Below are 10,986 nucleotides of genomic sequence, written 5' to 3' on the forward strand. Positions count from 1 at the left end.
CCTACAGATCCCAGTCTTCTCCAAATCTTTTTGCCCTTGTGGATAAAATCCAGAAGATGCAATGGCAGAGACATGCACCATTAGCAGCGTGTTTTATCCTCTTAAGCACACTGAAATCATTATGTTTCTCTCTCCACACACCCTGGACAAACAAGTACACTCAGCCACTGCAGCAAGCATAATGAAACAGTGTGCACTGTGCCACACTAGGATATGTGCTTCTCCATGCCAGCCCCTGTGGAAGTATCATGGCTATGGTTTTCCTCATTCGATTCTCTTCCCCCCCATCTCCAATCGAGAAGTTCACAACTTATCAGTACTTATAAATGTCAAATAGGTAGGAGACAAGTGGATGGGGCCAGGCTCTTTTCAAAGGTGCCCAGCCAACAGGACAAGAGGCAATGGGCAGAAACTGAGATCTAAGTAGTCCATCTGAACGTGAGGAAAAGCTTCTTTACAGTGAGGGCAATGGAGCACTGGAACAGGCTGCCCAGGGTGGCTGTGGAATCTCCTTCTCTAGAGATATTCAGAACCCACATGGATGGTTTTTTGTGTGACCTGCTGCAGGAAACCTCTGTTAGCAGGGGTTGGACTCGATGTACTCCAGAAGTTCCTTCCAACCCGTATGATTCTGTGACAGAGCATTTGCTTGAGTTAACGTAGATGTATTCTCTCTGCAATACACAGCTATTCCTCTCACTTGCAGTACCAGACATGCAGCCATTAGAAACAACCAAAAACGCATTGAAACTCTCCTGAGCGTGCTGCAAGCACACTCTGATGGTATCACGTCTTCTGAAACTTCCACCCATTCCAACTGTGAAGTTGGGATGAGGAAAAAAAAAAAAAAAAGGCACTCAAGCAATCAGAGATGAGTTTATTCGTACAACTGTTTAACCACAGCCCCTTTTCCTCACCCAGCACCCCGCAGCTTCTCACCCTATCTCCTAACACACAACCCCTGCTCGCTCCCTCCTCTCCCCACACCCTCAGGCTTCATCGAGCTCACTCCTCCCCAGGACAGCGAGCTCACCTCGCCCTTATTGCCCCTGTTGGAAATATCCAAATAATTTTCTAGGACGGTATCTCTGATAAAGCAGATTTTATTCGCAATTGCAATGGCGGGCCTCCTGCAAGCAGGAGAGCCCCGAGAAAAAAAGGTTACATCTTTTATTCTCTACCGCCCGACGCTTATCTCTTTCTGCCCTGGTTCCTCATTGGCTGAGTACTGCAGGTTCACACTCTTCGCGACGCTCCACTAGTTATACAAATACCGAGTAAATATAAATCTCTTGATACCTAAACATATATCTTAATTGTTTAATTACCTTCTAACAGTTATTTTCTCAACAGACATTCGGTCACGGTTTTTGGATGTCTGTTTTATAGCATAAACATAGCCCCTTGATTGTTTTATGACCCCCCTTTTAACATTTGTACCCCTTTACACTAAGTCATTGTTCTGATTATTCATCTGTCCTTCCAGAGATAAGCTCGGAAGGAGAATAGTAGGGAGTATCCTGGAGCCTGTCTATGGCATCCTGATATTCCACAGAGTGTGACAGTTTTGCTTTGTGTAAAGGCCCTGACTCTTTGTAAGTTTGTTAAATGTGTTTCACTTCTGCCGATCTAATGAACAACGTTACAATGCATTTTCTAGTTCCAAACACTATACACACATTGTTTAGAACATTCAAAATCTGCTGTGAGAACAAATTTGTTAGGTAATTCAGTAATTAAGTTTCTAAAAATGTTACCGATATGTGTATATTATTCTTACTTCTCGTACTAACTATTTCTAAGAATATGCTACAACTTAATTACTTAAATCAATTGCCCTTCTCCATTGTTCACTGCAGAAACAACACTTTCACTTTCCACAATTCCCCCCTCTTTTTCTTTTACCCTGTTGATTTCTGCAATCCTTTTCTAGGGTACAATTACAATATCCTCTCTACTTTCTTCGTCTTCATTTTCTTCTAATATCATTATTCTACCGAAATATGATATGGGCTCTGTTTGCTTCATCAGGGCAGTTTCAATTAACCGCTGTACCAATCCTCTCACACAGGGGATGATACAGCAACCTATAGCTACTAGGGCTCCTGCTACTACAATCAGAGAGGTAAATACAGACACAACCATTCCTTTCCACTTCCCAAACCAGGATTCCAGCCATCCGGTGAGCGAACTATCTATTCCGGAGTTCTCAGCTAGTTCATTAGCCAAAGTAGTAAGCCCATGTAGGGCTCTAGTTATTGTACCATCCGGGGCTGTGTTATTTGGTATGAAAGTACAGCAGTGAGTGCCTAACATTACACACACACCCCCCTTTTCGGCTAACATCATGTCCAGGGCAATCCTATTCTCCCAGGCCATCCTACTTGTAGCGTCCAATTGTTCAGCAATTCCCTTTATTGCCTCCTTAGTGTAGTTTATAAACCTTTGTTGATTATAGTAGATGTAGTTTATCCAATCTACGTTCTTATTGATTGTCACCCACCAGAATAGAGACTCAAAGCCTGCAGCAATTTGATTTCTAGCCTTAAATTCATCAGGGACACCTCTGGGCACCCCAATTGAATCTATATATATATTGTCGTCATCAAATGGGGCTCCCAAACCCCTTTTGTTTCTTTTGTGAATGTGTGATAGATTCTTCTCGAATGCCAGAGTGAATGGGATAGCCAGTTGAACAAGTGCACAGGTACCTCCCCAATTAGATGGAAGAATGGATCGCAAGATCTTTCCCCCGCAGTACCACCAGAGATCTGCCCTAGGGACTTCCAGCCTAGAATAGTTCCCTGCTAAGTCCTTTGTAACATCCAGAGTTTCACTGCACAGTGCAAAATTTCCTATAAGCCTGGTAGCCTTCACACCCTGTCTGGAGAGACAAGCTGTATGGTTACCTATGGCCCTAGAGAAGGCAGGAGGGATTTGGGCATCCATCTCTGATATAGGAGGAAATAACAGGGACAGTGTCTTACAGGCCTCTTTTCCCCAGGCGGTTTTCTCCTGGTACAGGGCAATTATACATTGCATCCCCTGGGGATCCTTAGTCCATCCCAAAGGGAGAGGTACAATCTGAGCTATGGGCCGTCCAGATGCACAAGCGTAGCAGTTGCTATGGTTGAGACTCTGAACAGTATATTTAACCCATTCTACCCAGGCATTCACATCTTTGTATCCAGTCTCAATTTCAAATGTCTGACTAAGATCTTTTATTTCTGTAATTATCACATTTGCGGAACCTTTAGAAGGACTTTTTTCTTCTTCTTCCCTATCATGGACCTTTTGAGTATGGTCAGGCAATGAATCCCATACAGCTACCCTGAACCTAGCTACCGGGTCTTTTCCCCGAATATTTATTCCCAGGCCAAAAGTGATGTTAACAAGGCTATCAGCCTTGTTGATTGTTATTGTTATCGGATTACATTGTAAAGCCTGGCAGTCTGGTTGAACAATTCCCTTGAACATACTAATTCGTTGTTTTAAGGTGTGTGATTGCAGTGTATCAGATATCCCTGGGGTGTATGTCCACCCCTGATATGCTGTTGTCCACCATACATTATTCCAACCCCCACAAGGGGACCTCCTATTCATGCCTAATTCAGGACAAAGGTATTTCTCTTCATGACTCAATTGCCGTTGAGCACTTAAGCCCCCACAGGCTACCACATTGCAAACATCAAATGTGATTGTCTGAGGCGTTTCTTTTTTGGTCACATTTACCCACATCTTAACAGGGTATCCTCCCGCTCCCCTCTGCAGGTCATCCTTTTCCCAAGCAGTCAGTTGACTATGGCAATTTTTGAAGATGATTATTGTTAAAATCAAAACTACTACGACTAACTGGTCCTTTTCCCACATCATTATTTATAATCGTTATAAAACATATCCCACTAAAAAACACAAATATATCCTAAATGCTCTTCTATTCTATCTATATTAATAGTGAGAGAGAAAATAAAAAAAAATAATTAGTCCATCTAAGATTTTTTTCTAATTGTTATCTTTAGCGGATCCTCCGTGGTAACAGTTTCCCACACTTCAGGGTTAGTGGAGGGTTTTACTCGGGTGTAGTGAGTCCAACCTTTCTCGGCCGTTCTGACAGCTGTTTCTGTTATCAGGAGTACTTGGAAAGGTCCTTCCCAATCGGGTTGCAGCTTTGCCTCCTTCCAGGTCTGGATGAGGACCCAGTCTCCAGGTTGAAACGGATGAATCGGGAATTCCAGAGGTGACGTTTGTGCTAACAGTCCTCGGATCCTGAGAGATGATAGTGAAGTAGACAGCCCGAGTATATAATTTTTAAGAAACATATCTTTAGTTTCAAACTGCGGTATTTCGCTTTTCCCTCCTAAATATGGTAACCCGAATAACATTTCATATGGGGAAATCCCCACATCTTTTCTTGGTGCGGTACGGATTCGGAGAAGTGCTAGAGGCAAACATTTAGTCCAAGGCAATCGAGTTTCTAAAACCAGCTTGGTGAGGTGTTTCTTTATTGTCTGATTCATTCTCTCTACTCTTCCTGATGATGAGGGGTGCCAGGGGGTATGTAATTCCCATTTAATCCCTAAAGTGTGCATTAGTTTCTGTAATACGTGTGAGGTGAAGTGGCTACCTTGATCCGAATCAATATGTTCGACCACTCCATATCTAGGGATTATGTGTTCCAATATTATCTTAGCCACTGTATTGGCTGTGGCAGATACTGATGGGAATGCTTCTACCCATCCAGTTAAATGGTCTACTAACACTAATAAGTACTTGATCTTTCCTACATTTGGAAGTTCCGTAAAATCTACCTGAATATTTTGAAATGGTCGAATCCCTGGCTCTCTTCCCCCTTTAGGTCTGTTCCTGATAACCTTATTATTTACTTTTTGGCATACTGCACACCCCCTACAGACTTGTTTAGCCAGAGTATATATCCCTATACTTATGTATTTCCGTAGCACAGCGTCACACATAGCTTGTACACCCCAATGACTCCCTTGATGCAGGATGATTAAAATCTCCCTCATTACTGCTTTATTCAATACCTCTCTCCCATCTGGGAGAGTCCATCTTCCTTCAGATTCTGTAGCTCCCAGATTCCTAAGAGTTTCCTTTTCTTTTTCACTGAAGATTTGCTTTGGGGGGGGAGGCGGTACCTCAGGCACAAGATAACTCATGGTAATTGTTGATTGTAAAGCAGCCTTGCGAGCCGCCTCATCCGCTGCCCGATTTCCCTGAGCAACGAGTGAATCGCCCTTCTGGTGACCCCTGACATGCACCACTGCAATTTCAGTGGGTAGTAGTAAATTGTCTAAAACTTGTCTGATTAATTCTTCATGGACTAACCCTTTTCCTTTACTGTTAATTAACCCTCGTTCTTCCCAAATCTTTCCAAAAGTATGTACCACTCCATATGCATACTTTGAGTCAGTATATATAGTTCCCTCTTCTCCTCTAAGGAGGTGGAGTGCTCGGTTCAAAGCGTATAATTCACATGTCTGTGCCGACCAGTCATTAGGCAGCCGGCCCATTTCCTTCACCCCCCCTTCTGCTCCCTCTACTACGGCGTATCCATTGAGTCTTTTTCCTTGAACCACCCTTGAGGACCCATCGATAAACAAAAGCCTCCCTTCCTCAAGAGGAGTGTCTTGCAGGTCAGATCTTACTTTTGTCTGATACTCAATTAAATCTAAACAGTTGTGTTCTACATTTTCTTCTCCTTCCCCTTTCCACAGGAATGTAGCTGGATTCAAACAAGACTCTGTTTTTAATATTAAATCACTTCTCTCCAGTAGTATTGTTTCGTATTTCAAAATTCTAGAATCAGTTAACCACCTTCCAGCTCTTTGGGTCAGAATATTCTTCACCTGATGTGGGGTAGTGACTATCAGTTGTCCCCCAAAAGTCAGTTTTCTACTTTCTTCTACTAGAATAGCAGTCGCTGCTACCGCCTGAATGCATTCTGGCCAGCCTCGAGATACTGGGTCCAGTAGTTTGGATAGATATGCCACGGGTTGACGTTTGTCCCCCCACTCCTGGGTTAACACTCCTAGGGCTGCCCCTTGATCTATATTAACAAAGAGTTGGAATGGTTTGTTCAATGCAGGGAGAGCCAAGACTGGTGCTGTAATTAAATTTTGCTTCAATTCTTCTATTAACTCTCTTTCCTCGACAGTCCACTTAAGGTTATTAGGTTCCTCTTCTAATAATTTGAGATATAGTTTTTTTGTTTTCTGGGCATACGCTTCTATCCAGAGTCTGCAATATCCCACCACCCCTAAAAATTTTCTCAACTCCTTCTTGGTTTTTGGTAAGGGTAGTTCGACGATTCCCTGAATTCTTTCTGGGGTGATCCTACGTTTTCCTTCAGAGATTAAATGTCCCAGGTATTTAACTTCCTTTTCTACATACTGCAGTTTATTCCTTGAGACCCTTAGTCCTTGTTTTCCTAGAAAATTTAGCAGATCATTTGTAGCCTTTTTAACATTTGCTTTTTCTGATCCTGATAGTAAAAGATCATCTACATATTGTAGGAGTGATACTCCCTCTGGCGACTGAAAGTGTTCTAATATTTGTTCCAAAACTTGCTCAAACAAATTTGGTGATTCTGCAAACCCCTGAGGCAGGACTGTCCAGCGGTACTGTTGTTTTCGCCCGCTCTCAGGGTCTTCCCACTCAAAGGCAAATATATCTCTGCTATCTGGATCCAAAGGACATGACCAAAAAGCATCTTTTAGATCTATGACACTAAACCATTTATCTTCATTTGGGATTTTACTCATCAATGTATACGGGTTGGGAACCACTGGGTGTCGTTTTTGTACTATTTCATTAATTTTCCTTAAGTCCTGAACCAATCGATAGGAACCATCAGGTTTTTTTACTGGCAGTATAGGAGAATTAAAGGGTGACATACATGGTTCCAACAGTCCGTCTTTCAACAACCCCTGTATCACAGGTTTAAGGCCAATACGCCCTTCAGTAGGAATTGGATATTGTTTCTGTCTTATGGTTTCATATTTTTCCTGCAGCTTTATTTTCAAAGGGGGTATTTTCAACCCCCCCCTGTTTCCTTCTTTTGCCCAAACTATGGGATTTATATCTTTCTCATCTGTCTCTGTTAACACTTTCATGGACACTGTGATTCCCTCCTGGCAGGTGGTTATTTGTATTCCCAACTTCATCATAAGATCTCTACCTAATAAATTAGTACCTGCATCGGGTACATACAATAATTGTCCTGTTATTGTTTTATCTCCTAGTCTTAACTCTGTGTTTTCAAATAATGGTACTATCATCCCTTTCCCTTCTACTCCGGTTATTCTTAAACTCTCATCAGTTAATTTGAGTCCTGACACTTTATGAGCCAGGGACGATCGAGCTGCCCCGGTATCAACTAAAAATACAATCTCTTCCCCTTTAGGTCCCACTTTAATATTTACCAAGGGCTCCTGGTGGGACCAATTTTTCAAGAACCCCTGACACCCCTATTCTGAATTTAAGGCAGCTTGAAGCTTCTCCTCTCTCTCCCACTCTGGGCAGTTTCTCTTTATGTGTCCCAGCTTTTCACACTTGAAACACCTTCTTTCCCTACTCTCTGATTGAGGTCTGGATCGATATTCTCGAAATTTTTCTTCTCTTTGCCACCTCTTAGGACCCGACCTTTCTTCTGTCTTTCGTTCCCTGTTACCCAGTGTTTGTTTTATTGCTCGATCCAGTGTGGAAACCATTAACCTAGTTTTCTGTTTTTCTCCCTCATTTTCCCTTCTAACATATACTTTCTGCGCTTCTTGTAAAAGTTCCTCTAGAGGCTTTGTACTCCACCCTTCTATCTTTTGAAGTTTCTTTTGTATGTCTGGCCATGATTTAGTTACAAAATTTAACTTAAGGAGGCCCAGGGCTATAGGATCCTCGGAAGTCATTCCGGAGTATTTTCTCATTCTATCTCTAAGCCTTTCTAAGAAATCACTAGGGGATTCATCCCTGTTCTGCTGAACCTCAAATGCTTTAGCAAGATTCTGAGACTTAGGTACAGCTTCCTTAATTCCAGCTATTATTATATCTCGTAAGTCCTGCATGTTCTGCCTATGTTGTGCATTATTACAGTCCCAATTAGGATCTTCCAGTGGATATTTTTGTTCTGCAGGCACCAGCCCACGGCGTCCGGGGGGATTATTCCTTTCCCACGTTCTCATAGCAGCTTGCCTGATCATAATCCTTTCCTCCCCCGTAAACAATGTACTCATGATGGACATTAGTTCTGCCCATGAGTACAAATTAGGACCTAAAAATTGGTCCAGTTGTTCTGCTACTGCTATGGGATCCTCAATTAAAGATTTCATTTCCCTTTTAAAAATCCTGACTTCTCCACTAGTGAGTGGGGAGTTTACATAACCTATTTGCCCCTGTCCCAGCGGGACCTCCCGTAGGGGGTACATGGGAGCGTTAGTACAGTCATTGCCAGGGAAAGGAAAGTTTTCAATATCCTTCTTACATTGTTCTAACTCCCTTCTTAGTCTGTTATGTCCTACTTCCTGTGAAACTCCTCTATGAGTTTTCTCTTGCTCTTTTGGGGAAGTGTCTGATGCTTCCTGCGCTACATTAGGGTTGTATGGAGGGGGCAAATTCTCAAGGGGGTCCCATCGATTAACTCTCTTTACCAACTCCCCCTCCTCCTGTTCCGAATCCTTCTTTGCCAGCAATAGGCTGACCTCTCGTGACCAGCAAGCGGCATATTCTATTTCTTCCCCTGACAAGGGGGTTTTACTTTTTACGTATGTATTCAGAATCTGACAGACCCAATTTTCGTCAGATCCATATTTTGGCCAAAATACTGATTTTCCCTGTAAAGGCTCTTTAGGCCAGATTTGGGTACAATAGTTAAACATCTTATCCTTGTCCTTGTCCCTAGTTTTGGGGTTGGTTTCCCAATTCTTAAGCATTTCTCCCAAGGGGCTATTTCCAGGCACAGTTTTAGGGGTCTTTTTCCCTCGCTCTCCGGAGCTCCTATTACCCATCCCTCCAGAATGCTACTGTGAACCTCCCGGCTCACAGGTTACCACACCCTGATTCTCGGATTTTGGGCCTAATCTCTCAGGAGTACTATACCCCTTTCTCTAAGATTAATAGGGGTGTGCTGCTGGCACTTCGTCAAGTGCACAGGGTACCGCACACCAACAGCTCCCTATCGAGACTCTTCCTTTCACCAAGACAGTCGCTTCGTCCGTCCCTGGCCGTGCCCCTCGCGGGACAACGGAACCGCAGGTCGGGACTCCGCACTCGCTTCGCACTAAAAGTGCGTCTCAGTCACACACACTCAAGAGTCTCACCCGACCCCACTTCCCCAAGGCAAGAAATAAGTTCCCTTACCTTGGTCCGTGCACGAAGTTATCGAGTAGTGATGACCAACGCCTGTGCCTATCTACCCCCTTGGCCTTCTCAGAGCCCGTCCTGTATGTAACAGTCTCGGTTTCTTATCGGCCGTCCCCAGGAATCACCTCACCACCCAGACAGGACCACTGAAATCAGCGGGGTGCACCTATCCTGTCCAGGGCAGTGGGGGAAACCCCCGAGGGGCGATGATGATCCCGGACGAGCCCCCAAATTGTTGGAAATATCCAAATAATTTTCTAGGACGGTATCTCTGATAAAGCAGATTTTATTCGCAATTGCAATGGCGGGCCTCCTGCAAGCAGGAGAGCCCCGAGAAAAAAAGGTTACATCTTTTATTCTCTACCGCCCGACGCTTATCTCTTTCTGCCCTGGTTCCTCATTGGCTGAGTACTGCAGGTTCACACTCTTCGCGACGCTCCACTAGTTATACAAATACCGAGTAAATATAAATCTCTTGATACCTAAACATATATCTTAATTGTTTAATTACCTTCTAACAGTTATTTTCTCAACAGACATTCGGTCACGGTTTTTGGATGTCTGTTTTATAGCATAAACATAGCCCCTTGATTGTTTTATGACCCCCCTTTTAACATTTGTACCCCTTTACACTAAGTCATTGTTCTGATTATTCATCTGTCCTTCCAGAGATAAGCTCGGAAGGAGAATAGTAGGGAGTATCCTGGAGCCTGTCTATGGCATCCTGATATTCCACAGAGTGTGACAGTTTTGCTTTGTGTAAAGGCCCTGACTCTTTGTAAGTTTGTTAAATGTGTTTCACTTCTGCCGATCTAATGAACAACGTTACAATGCATTTTCTAGTTCCAAACACTATACACACATTGTTTAGAACATTCAAAATCTGCTGTGAGAACAAATTTGTTAGGTAATTCAGTAATTAAGTTTCTAAAAATGTTACCGATATGTGTATATTATTCTTACTTCTCGTACTAACTATTTCTAAGAATATGCTACAACTTAATTACTTAAATCAATTGCCCTTCTCCATTGTTCACTGCAGAAACAACACTTTCACTTTCCACACCCCCCCCCAGGCTGACTCCTCCAGACTCCCCAGAGCGCTCTCACTTTTCCACACGACTGGTTTCGGGTCCCGCCTTTCCCGCCTCAGCTCCCGGTTCCTCTACTCCAGCAAATCCACGGTACCTTTCCTCACCGCGCCACATCCTCAACAATTCTAAACGTGCCTACCGACAAAAGCGCTCCCGCTCACGACCTGTTTTCTCTTTCCTTTCTCATCGAACGGCGGCCAGCCGCTGAAAACACGAGGCAAAAGGGATTCCTCGCCCCGTCTCTGCTTAACCCCGGCCACAACGCTCCCCCCAACCCCATCCCGCACTCACCTCTCCTCGCAGCTTACGGCACAGGCTCTCCCAGTAGCGCGCCGGGACGCAGGAAGCGCGGAGCGCAGCCCCGTGCAGAGCCACGAAACCCGCCAGCTCTTCATCGCCGTCCCCCGACATGGCCGAACCTGGCACGAACCGCTGCCGTACCCCTGCCCGCCCCGCCGCGAAGCGGAGCATGCCGGGTGGGGCCTGCCCCGGGGAGGGACGGGGAGCGGGAGCTGCGCGC

General features: G+C 44.2%; 2 protein-coding genes across 2 annotated transcripts in view; both read right to left on the bottom strand.

Moving 5' to 3' along the window:
* TTLL12 (tubulin tyrosine ligase like 12) overlaps positions 1-10,986 on the bottom strand; it is a 30,253-nt gene extending 19,267 nt beyond the window's left edge. The window contains exon 1 of the mRNA XM_031597212.2: positions 10,758-10,986. Within this exon, the coding sequence (XP_031453072.2) occupies positions 10,758-10,937 (180 nt within the window). The 5' untranslated portion in view covers positions 10,938-10,986. The remainder of the gene's footprint in view (positions 1-10,757) is intronic.
* Positions 1,050-10,436, bottom strand: LOC116238584 (uncharacterized). Its single transcript, XM_031608353.2, has 2 exons — positions 9,370-10,436; positions 1,050-4,266 (listed from the first exon to the last, which is right to left on the bottom strand). The coding sequence occupies exon 2, from the start codon at positions 3,871-3,873 to the stop codon at positions 1,930-1,932; it is 1,944 nt and encodes a 647-aa protein (XP_031464213.2). The 5' UTR covers positions 3,874-4,266; positions 9,370-10,436; the 3' UTR covers positions 1,050-1,929.

The sequence above is a fragment of the Phasianus colchicus genome, chromosome 1 (assembly GCF_987193195.1).
Source record: "Phasianus colchicus chromosome 1, bPhaCol1.hap1.1, whole genome shotgun sequence".
NCBI classification, from domain to species: Eukaryota; Metazoa; Chordata; class Aves; order Galliformes; family Phasianidae; genus Phasianus; species Phasianus colchicus.

Bases quoted from the DNA above. Each gene is read 5' to 3' on its own strand.
- LOC116238584 (XM_031608353.2), bottom strand. From the start codon at position 3,873: ATGATGTGGGAAAAGGACCAGTTAGTCGTAGTAGTTTTGATTTTAACA.